Raw genomic sequence first — 24,430 nt, forward strand, 5'->3', positions numbered from 1 at the left:
TAATTTACTCCTATTATCACTTTTTCTTCATTCTCTTGCTATCTTTATTTGAAAATCATGAATGGAAATATTAGCAGCCAGACCATTTTAGGTTCAGCACCATGGATAGCGCTTGCGTATTGGAGGCTGACATTTAGCCACCAATAAGCAAGCATAACCCAGGTTCTCAACCAAAAATGGGCCGGCTCCTATGTATCACATTCCTGCTTTTTAAATAAAGATAGTAAGAGAATGAAGAAAAATTGATAATAGAAGTAAATGAGAAAGTTGCTTAAAATTGCATGCTGTATCTGAATCATGAAAGACATTTTTTTGCGTTTAGTGTCCCTTTAACCTTAAAAATACTATCTGCATGGCTACATGTAAAACTTTGAATAGCAGTTTGTGTGGGGGTGTTTTGTTTTTGCTTTGTTTTCTAATATATTCTAATCCATAAGAGACGCCAAGGATATAATAATAAACGTTCTAGTTAAAATGACTCTTTACTGCAAAAATAAGACTCTCTTGTTTCTTAGAGCCTATAATATTTGTGTAAGTGACTCAGACTTACTATGTATTTTACTCCTACAAAGGGTTTATTTAAACACACAAGTAAAATCCCACTCCGGAGCTGTACGCATTGCAGACCCTATGCAGGACAACCCATGAGTCAATTAGGATCAGTAGACGCACAACCCACTAATATCTGTCTGTGCATTTCTTGTGTCTCTTAAAGGGACATTATACGCCAATTTTTGGGGGCTATTTAAATAAAACTTTTAGTGTAGATACATTTTGCCATATACTGCTAATGCTGCTAAAAATGAGACAGAAGATTGAAGTGCGTTCACTGTATAGGAATACGGACGTAGTAGAAAGATACACCTAGATTTAGAGTTCTGAGTTAGCCTTAAAAAGCAGCGTTAAGGGGTCCTAACGCTGCTTTTTAACGCCCGCTGGTATTTAGAGTTTGGCAGGTACAGGTGTACCGCTCACTTTTTTTCCGCGACTCGAGGCTACCACAAATCCCCTTACGTCAATTGCGTATCCTATCTTTTTAATGGGATTTGCCTAACGCTGTTATTACGAGTCTTGGAGAAAGTAAGCGGTACAGCCTCTACCTCCAAGACTCCTACCGCATAAAAAAGTCAGTAGTTAAGAATTTTATGGGCTAACGCCGGAAGATAAAGCTCTTAACTACAGTGCTAAAATTATTTAACCCCTAATCTGCCGACCGGACACCGCCGCCACCTACATTATAGCTATGAACCCCTAATCTGCTGTCCCTAACATCGCCGACACCTACATTATATTTATTAACACCTAATCTGCCCCCCCCCACGTCGCCGCCACCTAACTAAACTTATTAACCCCTAATCTGCCGACCGGACATCGCCGCCACTTTAATAAATGTATTAACCCCTAAACCCCCGCACTCCCGCCTCGCAAACACTATAATAAATTTTATTAACCCCTAATCTGCCCTAACTAACATCGCCGCCAGCTACCTACAATTATTAACCCCTAATCTCCCGCCCCAACGTCGCTGCTACTATAATAAAGTTATTAACCCCTAAACCTAAGTCTAACCCTAACACCCCCCTAATTTAAATATAATTTAAATAAAACAAACTAAAATTACTATAATTAAATAAATTAATCCTATTTAAAACTAAATACTTACCTATAAAATAAACCCTAATATAGCTACAATATAACTAATAGTTACATTGTAGCTATTTTAGGATTTATATTTATTTTACAGGCAACTTTGTATTTATTTTAACTAGGTACAATAGCTATTAAATAGTTAGTTAACTATTTAATAGCTACTTAGTTAAAATAATTACAAAATTACCTGTAAAATAAATCCTAACCTAAGTTACAAATACACCTAACACTACACTATCAATAAATTAATTAAATAAATTAACTACAATTATCTAAACTAAAATACAATTAAATAAACTAAACTATAATACAAAAAAACACTAAATTACAAAAAATAAAAAAATATTACAAGAATTTTAATCTAATTACACCTAATCTAAGCCCCCTAATAAAATAAAAAAGCCCCCCAAAATAATAAAATTCCCTACCCTAAACTAAATTACAAAGTAATCAGCTCTTTTACCAGCCCTTAAAAGGGCTTTTTGCTGGGCATTGCCCCAAAAGTAATCAGCTCTTTTACCTGTAGAAAAAATACAATCCCCCCAACATTACAACCCACCACCCACACACCCCTACTCTAAAACCCACCGATCCCCCCTTAAAAAAACCTAACACTACCCCATTGAAGATCACTCTACCTTTATCCGTCTTCAGCCAGCCGGCCACCATTGGGACAGAAGAGGACATCCGGACCGGCAGAAGTCTTCATCCTATCCGGCCAGAAGAGGACATCCGGACTGGCAGACATCTTCATCCAGACGGCATCTTCTATCTTTATCCTTCCGGAGCAGAGCCATCTTCTATCCAGCCGACGCGGAGCCATCCTCTTCTTCCGACGGAATAACGACGAATGAAGGTTCCTTTAAATGGCGTAATCCAAGATGGCATCCCTCGAATTCCAATTGGCTGATAGGATTCTATCAGCCAATCGGAATTAGGGTAGGAAAAATCTGATTGGTTGATTTAATCAGCCAATCGGATTGAAGTTCACATCACTCCCACATCACTAACACTACATAAATATATTAACCCCTAACACCCCCTAACTTAAATATAATTCAAATAAATCTAAATAAAACTTACAATTATAACCTAAACAATTCCTATTTAGAACTAAATACTTACCTGTAAAATAAAACCTAAGGTAGCTACAATATAACTAATAGTTACATTGTAGCTATCTTAGGTTTTATTTCATAATTTTGTATTTATTTCAACTAGGTAGACTAATTAGAAAATAGTTATTAACTATTTACTAGCTACCTAGTTAAAATAAATACAAAATTACATGTGAAATAAAACCTAACCTGCTTTACACTAAAATCTAACATTACAATAAAATAAAATAAATTAAATTAATCAAATACAATTATCGAACTTACAAAAAAAATAAACACTAAATTACAAAAAATAAAAACCAAAATTATCAAAAATAAAAATGAATTACTCCTAATCTAATAGCCCTATCAAAATAAAAAAGCCCCCCCCCAAATAAAAAAACCCTAGACTACACTAATCTGCCAATGGCCCTTTAAAGGGTCTTTTGCGGGGCATTGCCCCAAAGAAATCAGCTCTTTTACCTGTAAAAAAATACAAACAACCCCCAACAGTAAAACCCACCACCCACACAACCAAACCCCCAAATAAAAACCTATCTAAATAAACCTAAGATAACCATTGCCCTGAAAAGAGCTTTTGGATGGGCATTGCCCTTAAAAGGGCATTTAGCTCTTTTACATTGCCCAAACCCTAAGCTAAAAATAAAACCCTAATAAACCCTTAAAAAAATCTAACACTAACCCCCGATGATCCACTTACAGTTTTCGAAGACTGGAGATCCATCCTCATCCAGGCGGCAGAAGTCCTCCTCGAAGCCGGCAGTCTTCATCCAAGCGGCAGAAGTCTTCATTCAGACGGCATCTTCTATCTTTATCCATCCGGCACGGAGCGGCTCCATCTTCAAGACATCTGGCACGGAGCATCCTCTTCTTGCGATCGCCGCTGGTAAATGAAGTTTCCCTTTAAGTGACGTCATCCAAGATGGCATCCCTTACATTCTGATTGGCTGATAGAATTCTATCAGCCAATAGGAGTTAAAGGTGAAAAAATCCTATTGGCTTTTGCAATCAGCCAATAGGATTGAGCTTTAATGCTATTGGCTGATCCAATCAGCCAATAAGATTGAGCTCGCATTCTATTGGCTGATTGGAATATTTTAATTTTTTACAGGTAAAAAAGATGATTTCTTTGGGGCAATGCCCCGCAAAAAGCCCTTTTAAGGACCATTAGCAGTTTAGTGTAGGCTAGGGTTTTCTTATTTTGGGGGGCTTTTTAATTTTGATAGGGCTATTAGATTAGGAGTAATTCGTTTTTATTTTTGAAAATTTCATTTTTAATTTTGTGTAATTTAGTGTTTAATTTTTTTTGTAATTTAGATAATTGTATTTTTTTAAAAAAATTTTTATTGAGGTGGTAAAATAAATACAACAGGCAAATCGGATCACATAGCTCCAAACATACAAGAGAAGAAGTCACTGACATAAACATAATCTCCAAGTAGGAACTTATCAAAATAGAAAAACACATATTGCCTATGAAAACAAATAAAAAGAGAACCTCATTTTTTCTATTAAGATGTATCCCCTTAAAATATAGTGGGTTATAATACAAAATAGAAATTTCCCCCAAAGATATAAGGGGGCCTCTTTTGGACCTCCTAGACTAGATTGATGAGATAATGGGGGAAGTTTGGGGAAAGGGAGTAAAATAACAAACCGGGCCACTCTTTGACCCAAGAAATTTTATGTAATAATGTCAAAACGGATTGCATAAAGGATAATAACAATTTGGGATAAAAAGTATATGGCAGAGTGAATTATTAATATCGCAGAATAAATACTAAGGAGCAGGGGGGTCTATGCGAAATGTTTGTTAGGATTACTCCATGTCACTCTTTTTATGCCTCCAAACTACAATTGAGGTCACTTTTGGATCTCTAGCACAACTATTACGTAAAAGAATTGGAGGGTTACATTAATATAAGGTCCCTTGCGGACCTTTAGAGCACTATTGGAACATATTAAACAAAGCCATGTCATATATAGACCATTAAACATGTATAACCATTACTAACAGGGCAAGGGGTAATATTATGTTAGAGAAGCTTAATACCTTATAGATATAAAAGAACTTGGTGGCAGGAGAGCATATAGAACCACAATATTGTCACACGCTCTTTACATAATAAATAACACATCTAAGTTGGTCATTGAATTGTTCACATATACTGATCAGAGGAGACCGCTTGTGGATCCCAAATATCTAACCTCATTTTTTATTTGGGTATCTATTTGAACCAAACCCAACTAGAATATATATAGGGGCACAAGCTAATAAGGGACCTGATAGTAAAAACAATGCTTGACACTACCTAGGGGGTTATGAGCTTTATATATTTTGATTTGTAACATAAATTAATATGGCTAAGTAGATAACCATAATTACAGATGAAGAAAACAAGAGCTTTGATGTAGAGATCTAGGGGCCACTATTAGTCCAAGAGTTACTGACTGGGAATATTTTATGAGGACTATGCATGGTAAATTGTAAAAATGCATAGAATAAAGGGATAACTAAACTATTAAATTATATGCTAACAACTACTAGAAAACAAAAATGTACCTATGTAATAAATTATAAGGATCCCTCATGCTTCAGCTAGAATATATATATGGGGCAAGACACCAGTAGAGGGCTCAGTAATACTAACAAAACTTAACGTTACCTGGAAGGTAATGAGTTTTATATCCTCAGATGTACTACATCAGCAAACACATTGGAATAGGCAAACAGTTTGTGACTGAAAAACAACTGATCAGTGTGTAATTAAAGTGCAAGAACAAACCAATGTGTTGCCTTAATGTCTGTTTTATGAAACAGAGACTGAAGATATAAATGTTATCCTTTATACATTATCTAGCAAATCATTACGCTGTTTCTCTAAGAATGAGAGGAGCGATTAGCATGTTACATGTGGAGATAAATTGTATTATTATTTCCTCCTGGAGGCTCTTTTGTAGGACTTGAAAGAAACTGTATAAATATTCTCTCAGTAGATTACACTAGAGAGGTCCTGTGTCAATGCAAAATTTTGAATTAGGTGATAAATTAGGCACCCACATATATGTTGTAGAATAGAGATAAAAGCTGGTATAGCTTAGTATTTAGCAACAAGGGGACCTGGAATGGTACAGATTTCTCACATGGCTAGGCATAGAACTATAAAGCAGGAGTAGCTACCAAATTTAAAAGGGTATTTAACAGGATATAGCTATAAAAAATGTGGTTGGCACAGTAAGCTATCTGGCAAATTCTCCTAGCTAGTGGAGCAATGGGGACGGTGAATGACAAAAATAAGGTTCCTCAAATCAGTAGAAGTATTAACATTTACACTATCTAGCTAATGGTATATGCTTAAAACGGCCACTATCTTTATCTCACTTCTTGACTATTAACATATACAGAAAACAACAGATTGTCCCACAGTATACTAGAAAAGACTCGTATGGCATATCTTGATAGGGTCCTACTATAGTAACATGCCAGACTCAGGAGAACATCCTTTGAAAGAAAAGCGTAGTGTTCATATGGAGAAGTCTCATATAATTATGAGTGATCTTAAAATCACTGAAGCAAGTCAGCACCTAGCCTATACCTGCTAGATCCAGTGTTGGGAAAACGAACATTGCAATGTGGCCCATTGTTAAGAGCCAACATACCAGCACCGTGCCAATGATGATCCGTCCATCGGTACGCAAACCCACTCCTGTTATGTTAAGCCCTACAATAGCATGTCTCACCTCATCATGATAATCAGTCTTTGAGGGGGTAAGCAGCTCCCCTCTAGCGTGAGAGACACTAACTGAAGTAGGGGTTCTGGGAACTGCCGGTCCACTGAGTTGAGGATATCACAGAGAAGCCTGCCCAGAGGGCTGGTCAGCTGTCACACATGGACAACTCAGGTCCGATTGTCTCCACCACATATCGCGGTGCCTTGCCTTGTTACGTGTCTGGTTGGCTCCGGGTCTGAAGGCATTAGTCGGTATGGGTTGATCTGCGGAGGGTAGTCCCACACCTCTCGGAGTACCTCTCTGGTCAGTTTCAAATCCATTCCCATTGTTTCTCTCCGCTCCAGATATAGGCATTTGAAACGTCAAGGGATTCCCATTTTTGGAGTCCACTGGGTCTGCAACTGGCTGAGCTGTAGGTTTAGGGTAAGTTAAATCCTCCATTGATAAATGCGCTTTCAGGGGCAGCATAGGCAGCCGAATGTCTCCATCACCTGTCCGAAGTTGCGGTCGTGTGCTAAAGCTATTAGCATTTAGGTAAGACAGTCACTGATAGTGCTCTTCTAAGATATTGCAGATTGCATCTTCGAGAATTTGCCATAATTCCACCGACAATGAAGTTAAGGGTGCCAGAAGATAGCTTTACAAACTTGCTTTGGGAGGGGGAGGGGAAGGAAAAGGGACAGCGTATAACGCTGCTATACCTGGATTACCAGGGGGAATTAGGTGGAGGTCTAGCCTGCTTCTAGGCCGCCACTGCGTACCTCACCGTTCCGGTACCTCAGGACAGAAGTTGGCGTCGCAATCTAGATCAAAAGATTTAGCAGGAGCTACAGTTTCAATATATAGTAATTGAGATCATAGATGGTACCATAGTCAGGCGATATGCAGCAGATATATTAGCCAGACTCTTCAGCCTCTAAAATAAGCAACCATCATGGCCGCCGCCCGGAAGCATCCCCCCTAGATAATTGTATTTTAATATTTTAATTTATTTTATTTTGTTGTAATGTTAGATTTTAGTGTAAGGCAGGTTAGCTTTTATTTTACAGGTAACTTTGTATTTATTTTAATTAGGTAGCTAGTAAATAGTTGATAACTATTTACTAACTAGTCTACCTAGTTAAAATAAGTACAAACTTACCTGTGAAATAAAAATAAAACCTAAGATAGCTACAATGTAACTATTAGTTATTTTGTAGCTAGCTTAGGTTTTTTTTTACAGGTAAGTTTGTATTTAGTTTTAAATAGGAATTATTTAGGTAAGAATTGTGAGTTTTATTTAGATTTATTTTAATTATATTTAAGTAAGGGGTGTAAGGGTTAGGGTTACGTTAGGGTTAGGGTTATGCTTAGGGTTACGTTAGGGTTAGGTTTAGGGGTTAATATATTTATGTAGTGATGTGGGAGGCCAGAGGTTTAGGGGTTAATAGTATAATTTAGTATATTTCGTTGTGGGGGCTTGCGGTTTCGTGGTTAATAGGTTTATTATAGCGGCAGTGTGAGCGGACGGCAGATTAGGGGTTAATAATATTTAAATAGTGTTTGCGATGCGGGAGGGCGGCGGTTTAGGGGTTAATAAGTATAATATAGTGCCAACGATGTTGGGGAGCGGCGGAATAGGGGTTAATACATTTTAATAGTGGCAGCGATGTCCGGAGTGGCAGATTAGGGGTTAATAATTTTATTTTAGTGTTTGAAATGTGGGAGGGCCTCGGTTTAGGGGTTAATAGGTAGTTTATGGTTGTTAGTGTACTTTGTGACACTTTAGTTACGAGTTTTATGCTACAGCTTTGTAACGTAAAACTCATAACTACTGACTTTAGATGGCGGTACGGATCTTGTCATTTTAGGCTCGTAATAGCAGCACTATGGAAGTCCCATTGAAAAAGGACTTTTTTTAAAGTGCGGTACTGACGTTGCGTGACGGACAAAAAAGTGTGTGGTACACCTATTCTGACAAGAGTTGTAATAGCGGCGTTAGGGCAAAACTCGTAATCTAGCTGAGTATTAGTTATTGAAATGTAATATTTGACTTACATTATAAATGGACTTGACAAAGGCTTAATAACAAACAAGCCGAAATATAATATGTATGAATATCGTTTATGCTGAATTCATTTTATTTGGATAAAACAAGTCCTGTAAGTGCCTCATGTTTGGAAAATTGTGTTAGCATTTGGGAGGAGACACCCATGCTTCTATGAATCTATACAGCTGGGAGTGAATGCATGGAGGAGGTGATATATAAATCAGTTTTAATGGGGTTTTTTTTTAACCCTTTCAGTGCTAAAGCCGTCGTTAGCACTCACCCACCTTGAGGGCAATCTGGGGGCTCCCACCTACTCCCACCCCGGCGATCTGGCCTGAAAAGTGAGAGGCATCGCCGGGGCTTCCCGATTTGCACGGTGATGTTGCGCGCAATGACGTGATGACGTCACTGCGCAACTTTATTTAAAATGAACAATATAGGGAAATGGGGGCATGCTGCTTAAAAGCCTGTATCTCAGACATCTAAGCAGCTACAGACCCCCAAGACCCACCGTTGGAAACATAATCGCCTAACCTTTCCAACGGTATAAGTCTTGGGATCTGGAAAAAAAGTAAAAAATAAATATATTTTAAAAATTAAAAAAAAAAGCTCAAATCCAGCTTAGCACCCAGGTGGGAAATGGCTTAGCAGCCAAAGGGTCGATATAAATACTTGAAATTCCTATGTTCTTCATAAAAAAAAAATTTTTCTAAAAATATATATATTTGTATATACAATATATATCTATATTTATATCTGTATATACTCATAGAGATATAAAAGTATAGATATATATTTTACAAAAAATATTAAAATAAAAATAAATACTTTCTTAAATGAAGAACAAAGGAATGTGAAGTAATGGCTTTAGTGCAGTTGGTCTAGCGCATCTTCAGGTTTGCGAGTGAGCATTAAAATGAAAAGGTTTTTTTTTAGTGCACCCCATAAAAGTCTATGGGGAGAGAGAGTTAGCATACTCCTGAAGTTAGCGTGCCTGAGTCTTTTGCCTGCTTGCTAACTTTTTACTTTCAACTTGTAAAAACAGTGCTAACCTAGGAGAACTAATGTTTAACCTTGAGCGCAGATAGCGCTTATGATCGTAAGTTAAACAATATCTCTAATAACTTCACTGAATTGAAAGGCGCTGCCAGCCTTTGTTACTCCTCTGCAGTATGTCCGAGCTGGTGGCGCTGTCCTTTCCAGGTAGTAAAGCCAGACCCGTTTATATCCCACCTGACTCCATAAGGGTGTTGACATAGGGACGTCTTTGCTTCCAATAAACCTCAGGAGCACAGAGCAGAATATAGTGCAACACAGCCAAAAACTAAAAAAAATAATTAAAAATCATATATATGCAGTAACAAATACTTCAAGACTGGAATTAACATAAGATGCAAAATTCCAGATTTGCTTAAAATTCTCAATAAAACCTCAAGGCATATCATCAGCTCTTGCAAAAAGGAGGTTTTAACCTCTGAAACACTTTGAGCTTTTATTCAGAATGTTAAGTAAATCTTTGCATACAGATTTCTTAATAAAGAATTTGTTACCACCTTTATCTATGAGTACATTCCCTTTAGTGTTTTTTTTTTAGTTCAGCTGTATTGCACTATATTTTTTTTGCTCCTTGTTCCTGAGGTTTATTGGAAGCAGAGATGTCCTTGTGTTGGGCACCCCTTGTGGAGTCAGGCGAAATAATTGGGATGGTTTTTACTACCTGGGAGAGATAGCACCGTTGTCTCAACATTGTTCTTAAAATATACATGGCATGTGCAAAAATTAAGAAATTAATATTGAATTATGGCTTTTGCAAGTCAATGCCACATCCTTGCAAAATATTCTAGCATGTGGTAGGTTTTTATTAGATATTCACAATTGCAAGTGAAAAGAAAATAATGAAATTAATTTGCTGCTTAATGTTGCCTTATGAATCAATTTTTACATCACATTGGACGTTAAGTGAAACAATATTGAATATATAGATATATATATATATATATATATATATATATATATATATATATACAGAATTGTGGACAAGCACTCAAAATGTATAACCCTTCAGTAACATATGTTAAACATTAAATTAATTTTTAAAATATAAAGTCAATATGATAATGCACGGGACTAAGGTGTATTCCAGAACAACCACCTCCGAATAATTATAAAAAATAAATTAGTGTCCCCGCACTATAGGAAGACAAATATACAAACATAATACATGTCAAGCCATATGTATGCTAAAGTAAAAAGAACATTTTTAATAAACAACATTACAAATACATATATCAAGCAATATTTTTAAAAGATGCAAATAGTTAAAAACAGTGAGACTGGGCGTCTCCAGTCATGTAAAAACTAATAGACATCAGTCCATGACATAAATCAAGCATTTTCCTTATCAAGTATACTCAGTATTAGGCAAAGTGAGCCTCTGAAGCAATTGCAGCAGGCTTTTAAAGTGTATGCAGGTGCAGCCTGGATTTATGCAAGCGGTTTTAATGCAAATTTTTTAAGCAGGAGAGTTAAAGCGTATTAAGCAGGAAAATTGTGATGTTAGCAGCAAATGGTTAAGGCAGGCTCCCATATCATTGACCCAATTATTCATGCTATGTACAGAGTGATTGCAAGTAAAATACCAGCACTTAAGAACCAAAGTCCGCCAGTAAGTATTGCACAGTTATCAATCATGGAAAGATGCTCCACTCACTGACCGGTCTCACCCAATCCTCCACAGAATTTGTTAAGTTCCCTTAAAGAATTCCAATAAAGAATGGAGGTCACCAGTCCAAATCATCAAGACATCATCAATATATCTCTTCCAAAAATTATAATATCTTTTGAATTTATCATGTGTATTTAAAAATGTTTGTTCAAATTCATGTACAAATAGGGTTGTATATGTGGGGGGGGGGGGGGGGCATATTTGCGTCCATCGCAGTGCCTTTAGTCTGCAAATAAAAAGTCTTAAAAAATTAAATAATTCTTTGTCAACACTGCTTCTAGGAGATCCATAATAAACATCCGTTCTCTAGGGGAATATAACTTGCTCTAATCAAGTAGATTGTTGATACGTTTCAAACCCTCTTTGTGGGGTATTGATGTATAAAGATTCTTAATGTCCAAGGTTACCAAGATAGAATTATCAGAAATCCATAAGTTTTCAATATCCCTCAGAAAATCGGATGTGTCTTACAGATATGAGGGAACAATCTCCAACAGGGGGCACAATTATTTGTGTAAAAAAATCTAATTCATACTAGCCACTTACTATAGGCATACCTGGGGGATTTTGAAGGCATTTATGCACCTTCGGTAGGCAGTAAATTACAGAAGTCACAGGGTCCTTCTGTATTAGGAAATCAGCTGGTTTTTTTTGTTATGATGCAGCCTTCCAGGGCTTCATCAATGATAGTTTTTATATGTATATGAAATTTGACTGTTGGATTAAATGTCAATTTGGAATAGTTACCCACTACCCCCAACTGGTTGGATATTTCATTCATGTACTGAGATTTGTCCATAATTACCAGAGCTCCGCCCTTTTCAGCAGGTTTGATGATAAGGTCAGTTCTGGATTTCAGATTCTCAAGAGCCCTCCTTTCAGCCATACTGAGATTTGGCTAGTTTGACACCCTTATTTTAAATTTTTTCAAATTCTCTTTTTACCAATGTTATAAAAGATTCTACCATATTGTTGGCTAATGGTGCATGTGCTGTGCTAATGGTGCATGTGCTCATATTTGAGTGATTGTACCTGGGTATGAAATTCGCTATCAGTGTCAACATATTCCTCATGTCTAGCTGCTTGAGGATGGGTAGTAAAAAATGCTTAAACCTTATATTCCTAAAGAATCTCTGTAAATCAGTTTCTATATTTGAAAAACTTTGGAGTAACTAAAGGAATAAAAAAAAAACCTTCTGTAAAACTGAAGTTGTTACTTCATCCAAAGTAATAGAGGAAATGTTGATCACCAAGTTATCCTCAATCTTTTGCTGTACCTTGTATGCATGCGACTTCCTGTTCCTCTTCCCCCCTCTATGTATTCTCTTTTTTTCTTTTGGCTTATGCCTGTTGGTATTCTGGCCTAAAGGGGAGGGGCTTCTAGACTCTTGATCTGAGGATGAGTCTCCTGAGTTTTCAGTGTATCTGGGCAATAGAGAAATTAGATCTGACTGCACCAGTCGCTCATGATTTCACATCACATGGACACAGCAAAAGTCAATTAAAATTTCAGATGGTAGATAGTGTGGGTAATAGATAGGGGAGGTAATAGACAAAAACTATTATTTGAGAAAGAAACATTATGGATCTATGACCCCCCTATGGTTTAAACAGGGAGATCACATGGGGTACATTCTGTGTTTCAATTGTAAGTTTAGGGTACTATATGTATTAGGATACAGTAAAGTTTCAACAAATTGCATTAGAGATTATTAGATAGATTAGAATAGGAGAAATCTGTTTTGTATATATATATATATATATATATATATATAGATAGATATATATCTACTGTATATATATATATATATATATATATATATATATAAATATTCCCTAAATTCTTTGTATATAAAGATTTTAGATCAGTTTACAATTGGTTATCTAAGTTCTATAAAATATAGAATTTCTTTCATTGAGGATATTGAATGTTAAGCATGTACATAAAAGATGCATCTTGAAACTTGTTATTTATCCTTGCAAATCTTTGTTCATGAGCCCATCCCAGAGGCAGAACTTTTTTTCATTTTCTGCAATGAGATATTTTTAGTGAAATTTTTTCTGCAATATCTCGGAGGAGCCGGTGTTGCTATGTTTTTTGCCCTTACTCAGTGTGCATGAGGACAGGTTCACGTATAGCCTCTCTGATGTCTGCTGTACGTTCCCACAGTGTCAGTCTGCCTGCTCTACTGTACTGCTGGGGTCTATATGCTTATTTTGGAGGGGCTGCTGCTCCATGCTTATACTGCTGATGTGTTCTATTTGCTTCCTAAAGGATGGCACTTAGAAATGAGTCTCAACATTATATATGTATTTATTTATTTATTACAACCTCAGAGTTGTTCCAGTAGAGATCTTTTAAAAAAGAACACTGGAAGAACAAATAATATAATGCACGCCCATTTAAATATGTTTTCTTTGTTATGCATTACAAAGGTTGAAGCTTTTCCCAAATTAGTTAATGGGATATACACAGTATTCTGAAAATGGCCTGGTAAGGGTCCACAACCCCATTTTCACAATACTTTGCATATCTAATTTACTTATTTGGAAAAGTTTCAGCCTCTGTGATCTCTACACACACACATATACACACACATGCATTCACACATATACACACATACATATACATACACATATTAACAAAAATACATACATATTAACACACACATATTAACACATACACACACATTCACATACATACACACACATTAACACATACACACATATTAACACATACACACATATACACATACATATACACATACATATTAACACACATGCATACATATTAACACACACACTTAACACACACACATATTAACACACACACTTTAACATATACATACACACACACATATTAACATATGTATACACACACACACATATACACACACACATAAATAAATATACACACACACATATAATAACACACACATATTAACATATATACACACACACATATACACATACAGATATACATACACACACACATACATACTACATACACACACATATACACACATTAATACATACATACATACACACATTAACACATAAACATACACACATTAACACATAAACATACACACACATTAACCCATACACACACATACATATTAACACACATTTATTAAAAAAACTAAATCGGGCTCCTAATTATTTTGGTTGGCTCCTAGAATACATTTGTTAAGCCCTGACTTACCTTTTCTGCAATGTGCTGTTACCCTGTAGCGCACTGGATTTCAGGAAGGGGGAGGAAATTCAAGAGTGAGGAACAAAGTAAATATTTACACTGAAAAAGAACGGAACAGTGACACCTGCAGGTAGAAATTAAAACTGCATGCAAAAAAAATATTTTAACTGCCACTGCCGTTCTTTCTGCAGACATAGCACATTTTCTGCGAGGAGATCGCAAATCGCACAGTGTTCTGCCTATACTTATAATAACCTCATAAGTGTTGACCACTAGATGGCACTCTTTTGTTAAAAAATGCTTAAATAGCTGAGTGGTGATACGGAATACCAGGCGAAGTTGAAGGGCAGAGCCTGAAACACGCATTGGCTGTGTGTGTGACGTCAGACGCCTGACTGAGCCGGTGCAGCAGGAACATTGAAACCGTTTGGGACTGGGATGTCCACAGCGAGTGTGCAAATGCAGGTTTTGTTATAACATCAGGGTGATCTTGGCAATGTATGTCGGACACAAGAGAAGGATCGGACGTTCACCTTCAGTTTAATCTGTGGAGGATTGGGTGAAACCACTCACTTAATGGAGCTTCTTTCCATGATTGACAACTGTGCAATCCTTCCTGGCAGACTTTGGTCCATAAGTGCCGGTATTTTACTTGCGATCACTCTGTACATTGCATGAATAATTGGGCCGATGATATGGGAGCCTGCCTTAACCCTTTGCTGCTAACATCGCAATTTCCCTGCTTAAAGGGACATAATACTCATATGCTAAATCACTTGAAACTGATGCAGTATAACTGTAAAAAGCTGACAGGAAAATATCACCTGAGCATCTCTATGTAAAAAAAGAAGATATTTTACCTCACAATCTCCTCAGCTCAGCAGAGTAAGTTCTGTGTAAAAAGTTATACTCAGCTGCTGCCCAGCTGCAGGTAAAAATAAAAAAAATGAAGAAATGAACAGCAGCCAATCAGCATCAGCAGTGCTGAGGTCATGAGCTCTTACTGTGATCTCATGAGATTTGACTTAACTCTCATGAGATTTCATAGTAAGCTTCCTTTACCTGATTGGTGAAATAATATGAGAGTTCACGAGGCTCATCCTTTCAGCTGTCCCAGGACAGACACACTAAAATGCTGCTTAGAAATCCTTTACAATGGGAGGTGGCTACTGAGGAACTTTTGAGGTAAAATATCTTTCTTTTTTACATAGAGATGTTCAGGAGATATTTTCTAGTCAGCTTTTTACAGCTATGCTGCATCACTTTCAAGTGTTTAAACATTTGGGTATTATGGCCCTTTAATACACTTTAACTCTCCTGCTTAAAAATCTTTGCACTAAAACCAATTGCATAAATCGAGGCTGCACCTGCATAGACTTTAAAAGCCTGCAATTGCTTCAGAGGCTCACTTTGCCTAATACTGAGTATACTTGATAAGGAAAAGGTTTGCTTTATGTAATGGACTGATGACAGTCTCACTGTTGTTAACTATTTGCATCTTTGAAGAATATTGCTTGAAATATGTTTTTGTAATGTTGTTTATTAAAAATGTTCTTTTCACTTTACAATACATATGGCTTGACATGTATTATGTTTGCATATTTGTCTTCCTATAGTGCCGGGACACTAATATATATTTTAATTTATATTTTATATACACTCACCGACCACTTTATTCGGTACACCTGTTCAATTGCTTGGTAACACAATTGTTAATCAGCCAATCACATGGCAGCAACTCAATGAATTTAGGCATCTAGACTTGAAGACGACTTGCTGAAGTTCAAACCGAGCATCAGAATGGGGAAGAAAGGGGATTTAAGTGACTTTGGACATGGCATGGTTGTTGGTGCAAGACGAGCTGGTCTGAGTATTTAAAAAACTGCTGATCTACTGGGATTTTCACGCACAACCATCTCTAGGGTTTACAGAGATTGGTCCGAAAAAGAGAAAATATCCAGTGAGCGGCAGTTGTGTGGACAAAAATGCCTTGTTGATGTCAGAGGTCAGAGGAGAATGGGCAGACTGGTTCAAGATGATAGAAAGGCAACAGTAACTCAAATAACCACTCATTACAACCAAGGTATGCAGAATACCATCTCTGAATGCACAACACTTCAAACCCTGAAGCAGATAGGCTACAGCAGCAGAAGACCACACCGGGTGACACTCCTGTCAGCTATGAACAGGAAACTAAAGCTACAGGCTCACCACAAATCTACAGCAACTGCGTTATGCTATCATGTCAATATGGACCAACATGTCTGAGGAATATTTCCAACACCTTGTTGAATCTATGCCACAAATAATTAAAGCCGTTCTGAAGGCAAAAGGGGGTCCAACCCGGTACTAGCAAGGTGTACCTAATAAAGTTGCAGGTGAGTATATATATATATATATATGTGTATATATATATATATATATATATATATATATATATATATATATATATATATATATATAAACTTAACATTTTTTAATAATAATAATGTTAAATGATAGATATAAAATGCATCTAAAAACTAAAGAAAACAGGCTGTTAGGTGTTAAAACAATTATAATAATCTCACCTTTGGAATACAAAACCCTCGGAAGTACACATCCTTCACAGTCATGTGAGAGACGTTCAGTGGCACAATATTAGCAAATCTCTGTATTTCATGTATTACTGCGTCAGTATATGGCATTCTCCTGCGATCCTCTGCTGTGGGCAATTGTCCAGGTTTAATACATGCCCTTATTTCTTCTTGAATTCTTTCTATAATACAAAATAAAAATATACTGCTATTGAATAGAGGGCATAGTTAAGACACAGAGGGAGATACATGAAGAGGTTGGACATCCGTTTGACACCTGGATGTCTTATGTCCAAATCCAACATTCTATTCACAGTCACCCAAATAGGCCCCAAGTTACTAGAGCTCTTACACCCTTTTGAAGATCTTCAAAGGGGCTAAATGCTTTCTGAGTGTTAAACAAACGTCCTTAGTTGAAATAGGGATGGGCGAATGTGGTAAAAGTGCAATTCACTTGGTAGAACGAATAGTCCTGTGGACATTCATTTTGGGCAATCAAATGTTGATAAGAAGGAAAATCCATTAACATTGGTATTCAAATGTTATTTCTGGTTTTTCGATTTTGAATGTTCATATTTAGATTGAATATCCACATTCGAAATTTTGAATGTACCATTCGATTTAACAAAAACTATTCAGAAGTTCAATAGTTCATGTGGTAGGGAGTTTAGTAAATTGATACATAATAGATACAAATATATAGATTCCAATTTTCTAATTCAAACATTGCATAATTCGAAAATTACATTTAAAGAGAGCATTAGAAAAACTATTACAAATATATCCATTTGAATTTTTCTAATTTGAATATTGCATAATTCAATTTAAATTGTGCAATATTTGAATTAGAAAAAAATGAATTGAATATTACTTTTAAAGTGAAGGTCATTTTTCCTGTGAAAGTGCCCGTTTTTTAAAAATACTATTAAAAACAGGGGCACTTTCATTCATGAAAATTGACATTTCACCAGTTTTCTTAAAATATACTTACCTTTTCTTCTTGATGCCACTCCAGTGCTTCACCAGCCCGTCGCAAGCCTCTTCATACGTCAGCAATGACAATTCCAGCATCCTCCAATCATGGCTTTCCCCCTTGCGGGAATCATTGACTGAGGCAACGCCGTGATTGGAGGAAGCCGGTTTCATCATTGCAGGGTAAGTAAATCAGGAAGAAGCAGGTAGGGCATTGTTTCAGAACGGCGATCCGGCATTTCAGAAGAAAAAGATGAGTATTTTTAAAATACGGTGCAATGTCAATTTTCATGAATAAAAGTGCCCCTGTTTTCAATAGTTTTTTTTAAAAGCCGGGCACTTTCACATGAAAATTGACCTTCACTTTAAAGATAGCATTAGAAATACTATTACATTAAACGAATTTTAGAATGTTGTACAAATATATATTTTGAGAATGTTGTAAAGATATTAGCACTACTCAATGGCCAACTTCCCTCTTTGATTCAGAAAGATCAGGGGTTTTATCATGGGTCAGGAAGATAATACGGCCAGAGCTATTCAATTAACCTTATACACTAACTCCCAATTACATTCCTTTAGCATTGCTTTCCGCAGATGTTGGAAGTGGCAATTTTTATGGTTTTCACAAGCATTCTTGCACAGGATACAGACATTATAGTCTACTCCTATAGCTAGGGTACGAGCAAATGAGATTCTCTAAGGGTATAAAATATCTAACTATAAAAATATTAGATGCATTTTAAAATTGCACAATATTCTGATTTCCCAAAGGGGTTAAACGTATTACATGAATTAATTTTCTATTCAGTTTGTAAACCTGAGTGCAATTTTATGATAATCTTCAGATATGTGGTAGGGATAGGGTTGGTACCCAGCCGGTATTTTATCGGCACAGCCGGTAATCAGCGATTAGGAGCCGGTGCCGGTATTAGTAAAATACCGGCAATGCAAATGCCGTTTTTTTATTCTTCCTGCATTTTGCAAGTTTGGAAATGTTTATATTCTTCACGGGAAGTCGGCAAGTACAAATATCCAATTAGATGAGCTCTAACCTTTCACACACTTTCTATCGTCTCAAGTGAGCTCTTAGGTCGGACCTAAAAATCGCAGGTCCTAGTTTCTGTTGGGTTGCTCAGGATGTCATAGTTGCTGTAGCAACGCTAGAAACATTTTTCTACTGAAACGGAACATCAGAATTACGTAATTATAAAGAATTATATGTCTGAAGCGAGACAATGAGCCCTGACAGGTTGTTGCAGTCTGGTTTAGAATACTTAGGTGAGAGCAGTGCATGTGATTAGCCTCCACAGAACTGTGCAACCGCTTAACAAAATTGCATGTAAACCTATTTGCATTATCTGATATGTTTTATTGATTTAACAGCTGTTGTTTTAGTCAGAAGATAGAAAAGATGAAAGAGGAGAAAAAGTGAAGGTTAAGCAGATTAAAGTATTAGTAATGCAGAAAAACGCATCCATTCTCTCTCTTCCCCTCTCTCTCATTATTATCCTACGGGTGTCGCACCAATTTAACAAGTGTGAAATATATACACACACAGTTGACTGTAAGGGCTAGATTTATTAAAGCTGAAGCGTACAGGGGCGCGTATACGCGCCTCTGTACGCCTCAGCTCGCCTGTGGAGTGGCGAAATTATCCGCAGGTAATCACCATTGCACACGAGCAAAATTTTGCGCTCGCGTGCAATCCCGCCCCCTGCCCGCGCAGAGCCAATCACATGCAGGCAGGAGCTGTCAATCTCCTCGGTCGGACTCGACCGCGGAGATTGAATTTTCACCACCTTAGAGGTGGCGAAGATGTTAGGGAAGCAGTGTTCTGGTGACCGCTGCTTGTTAAATTACGGCGAGCAAGTTCTTGTGAGAACTTGCAGCCTAGGGCTTTGGTAAATCAAGCCCTAAACCTTGATTGTGTAACCCACTCTGACTGTTCCCACTTTCCTCAATCCATGTGATTTCTCCCAAGTGATAATCCTTAAGAGGTGTTACAAGGCTTGTATTTAGAATGATCAAACACTTAAGAATGGGTTAGCAAGCACTGCAGCCTAAGCCAATTTTTATGGAACTTGTCAAGGAGATAGATTTGTTGGCTAGAATTTTTGCTTTTATTTGGTGGTAATTCATTCAGTAGATACATTTATAAAGTTATCAAGCATCTACAGTGATAAATAGGTGTGCAGTAAGGGTAGTACTATAAACACAATAATAATAATATACCCACAGATGTGATATGTAGATCACACAAGGTAACACATTATAAAAGTACAGCTTCCATTTTTCAGTATAATAGACTAATACAAAACATCAACAACTAAAACCAACAGTGTATAACATGATTTTAAATTAGAAAGATCTGTTGTAGTATGTTTGATTTGTGTCTCACTTCAAAACTTTAAAATCCAAGCAAGGTTTAAAACACAGGAATCGGCAAATAGATAATTGCAGATATTAGGAAGGAAAAATCCAACTCAATACCCAGCAGAGCGAACTTGATTCGTAGTCACAATCACAGACATCTGCAAAAGGTTTCTCTATATAAATAAAGCTTTAGAGACTTTATCTGCATCTACTTTTCTCTAATGCTGAGGTTCCCAATCAAAAGCTAAAAACAAAATGTATGCAGTGAATCTGCCTCTTTTTGTGGCCCCGCCCTTTTGTGGCTCCGCCCTCATCCATGGCCGGTATTTTTTTGAGAAAAAGGTGGCAATTCTAGGTAGGGAGTGCTAGCACTGATGATACTGTAATTTACAAAGACTTTAACACATACAGACAATTTTAAAATGGACCAAAAAAAACTTTTGTGACTTTATATCCACCAATTGTTTTGTTTTTGTTTTTTACCCATCTACATAAGTACCATAATGAAGAACCTCTCTATAAAGCATACTTACTTTGAATATCTGGATATTTCATCATTAGTAATAATCCCCATCGTAGGGTTGTAGATGATGTCTCAGTTCCGGCTGCAAAAAGGTCCAGAACTGAATATAACAAGTTTTCATCATGAAAGTAGGTGTCTGAGTTTGATAATTCCTTAAAAAATAAGATGGCAATAGGGAAAATTAATCAGAAAGAATTTATAAAAAATTCTAATGAAAGAACATATTCCAAAGTATGATATTCAACAGAACGTGCAAAACTAAATCCTTTAGAAAACATACAATTATTGTCATGCTCATATGTACATCTATAAAGGTTTACTTTAGTTTATTGTGCTCCATTTAGTTACTCCTTTATAATTGTATATATGCTTTATACTGTGATGCCCCGCCCCCAGATATCAGGTCACATCCTGTCTCCATCTTAATTTTCATTTTATTTCAGGTTTATATAGAAACTTCAGTTTAAAGTTCTTTTTACCTAACAATATTATTTCTGGAAATTGAGAATCCATTAATCTGTACTAATATAGAACATCTGAAGAATTACAAAATATCTTTTGTAGTAATTGTTTGAGTAAAACTGCTGCCAGATTCTATCAGCTTACTACAGGGCAAGCTTTTAAGGGATATGAAACCCAATTTTCATTCTTCTTAAAAGTGGGCCAGGGGTCCGTGTCTGGTTGCCCCCATCCTGCAGGAGACACAGTGACAAAATCCTCACTGGTAATTTGCATATAAAGAACAAAGAAAGAGAAACACTCAACAGGTCAGAACTTAAAGGGATGTGAAACCCAATTGATTTCTTTCATGATACAGATAGAGCATGCTACTACATGTAGCCACCAATCAGCAAGCACTACCCCGGTGCTGAACCAAAAATGGGCCGGATCCTAAACTTACATTCCTGCTGTTCAAATAAAGATACCTATAGAATGAAGAAAAATTGATAATAGGAGTAAATTAGACTGTTGCTTAAAATTGCATGTTCTATCTGAATCATGCAAGAAAATTTGGGTATAGTATCCCTTTAAGTTCTGGCCTCTTAAGTGCTTTTCTTTCTTTGCTCTTTATATGCAAATTACCAATAAGGATTTGGTCACTGTGTCTCCTGCAGGATGGGACAACCAGACATGGACCCCTGGCCCACTTTTCAGAATAATGAAAGTTAAAAAATATGGGGTCTTTATGGGGAACACATATCTGCCCTAATCTCCTAAGGTACATTTGCTTTTACAAAACATGGAAATACAAAAGCATAGATAAAAAATAAATACCTGCTCTTGCTTCAAAAGGAAAGCATCAATATACCCAGTTATATTATTTGCATTAAATTCCTCTCTGTGCTCTTCGATATATTTCATCAGCAAACTCTTCAGAAGATCCACATTCCTGATAACCCTTTTATCTGCTCCAAAAATAGATCCAAGTACTGGGTAAAAATTATACAGCTGGTGGAGAAACAAAAATAAATTTTATATATATATATATATATATATATATATATATATATATATATATATATATATATATATATATACAGTATATATATATATATATATATATATATATATATATATATATCTTTAGATATAAAACAATTACAGGTTCTGCACTACATTGCAGTAAAGGAGACAATTAGTTGTTTTGTGGTTAAAGTTAAAAATTTTAATTAGGAGCCACTAAATTGTACAAGTTTGCATAAATTTCCAAAACTAGATAAGATAAAATGTTTAAAGGGACACTGAACCCACATTTTTTTCTTTTGTGATTTATATAGCATGCAATATTAAGCAACTTTCTAATTTACTCCTATTACCAATTTCTTTGTTCTCTTGCTATCTTTATTTGAAAAAGAAGGCATCTAACCTAAGGAGCCCGACAATTTTTGGTTCAGACCATGGACTGCACTTGTTTATTAGTGCTGTCCAATCAGCAAGGACAACCAGGTTGTTCACCAAAAATGGGCCGGCATCTAAACTTACATTCTTGCTTTTCAAATAAAGATACCAAGAGAATGAAGAAAATTTGATAATAGGAGTAGCAGTTTATAATGATCTGATAAAGTGGCTATTTCAATGTTATTATATTCTGCCATATTTCACACACTTAAAGGGACACTGAACCCAAATTTTTTCTTTCATGATTCAGATAGAGCATGCAATTTTAAGCAACTTTCTAATTAACTTCTATTATCAATTTTCCTTCATTATCTTGGTTCAGAACCACGGACAGCACTTGTTTATTGGTGCTGTCCAATCAGCAAGGACAATGCAGGTTGTTCACCAAAAATGGGCCGGCATCTAAACTTACATTCTTGCTTTTCAAATAAACATACCAAGAGAATGAAGAACATTTGATAATAGGAGTAAATTAGAAAGTTGCTTAAAATTGCATGCTCTATCTGAATCACGAAAGAAAAAAAATTGAGTTCAGTGTCCCTTTAAGTGAAGCCAGTTGCCTGAACTGTGAGAGCACATATCTTAAAACTATCTGTATGTGCAAATATGTCAATATTGCCTTTGAAGCCCAGGAATATATGATGTATGTATGTATACATGTCCCAGTATTTGTTAACAATTCAAGGTCAGATTACAAGTGGTGCTCTATTAAGCAATCTCGCGTGCAAACACTGCCAGAAGTTATCTTTCACCCATAGCTCACACACTAACCCGACATCATTTAACCAAATGCAATAACCCGAAGGTAGTTATTAATATTTTAAATTCCACATACAAATTTTCTTCCCTGGAATTTATCATGTATAATATTATCTTTCACCAATATTGCTCCCACAATTAACCAAAAGCAAGAGGGTACCATAAGTAATGTTGTTTCCTAAAAATAACAAGGGATGCCTAGGATGGAGACCGAATTAAATAGATGCCGGAGCGGCTGGCCTGCAACCTTTGAGAAAGCCGTAAAGCAGCAAAACATGTTATGGAGTTGATGGGCGCTCTCTTATTTTAATTCTCTCAACCATCTGGTATACTAACATAATAATTCATATAATATAGCCTTCTAAGAATCTGATCATTCATAAAGTGGTGGGGGAATTATTTTAGGTCAAGGGATGTGTATCCAAGGGATTTAACAAATGGGTTTAGATCTCAAGACGGTGTGAAAGCAGTTGGCAAATTTGATATGTATTCTAACTTTATATGTATTAATGATCATTTATAACATATTTATTACAAACAATTTAAAGCGTCTTTAACTAAGAAGCTGCTTAGGAGCGGATACTTTATATTAATTTGTTAAACTTCACGGCTGCCGAGATTTCAAAGCAGCTTGTTACATTTGTGCTTCTGGGCGTTTTGCCAAGACATTGACGGCACTTTGTTACATTCAAGCTGGTGTTTTTTAGGTTACCAGCCAGTGGATGTTTTTGAGTCAATAGAAGCTGTTTATCTTTGACAGTTTATAATACAGCCACTGTTTATCCGTGTTATCTATTTTGCTCATGTTTTGTTAAACCAAATATAATTAATAGTTGTACATACTATTGACCCAATTCTACTATTTATTAGTTTTA

At 36.2% G+C, this 24,430-nt stretch overlaps 1 protein-coding gene across 1 annotated transcript in view; it reads right to left on the reverse strand.

Moving 5' to 3' along the window:
- LOC128642097 (cytochrome P450 2K1-like) overlaps positions 1-24,430 on the reverse strand; it is a 126,634-nt gene that overhangs the window by 12,610 nt on the left and 89,594 nt on the right. The window contains exons 5-7 of the mRNA XM_053694755.1: positions 22,173-22,346; positions 20,908-21,049; positions 17,021-17,208 (exon numbers count right to left, since the gene is read on the reverse strand). Coding sequence (XP_053550730.1) covers positions 17,021-17,208; positions 20,908-21,049; positions 22,173-22,346 — 504 coding nt within the window. The remainder of the gene's footprint in view (positions 1-17,020; positions 17,209-20,907; positions 21,050-22,172; positions 22,347-24,430) is intronic.

This window comes from Bombina bombina, chromosome 11 (genome assembly GCF_027579735.1).
Source record: "Bombina bombina isolate aBomBom1 chromosome 11, aBomBom1.pri, whole genome shotgun sequence".
NCBI lineage: Eukaryota > Metazoa > Chordata > Amphibia > Anura > Bombinatoridae > Bombina > Bombina bombina.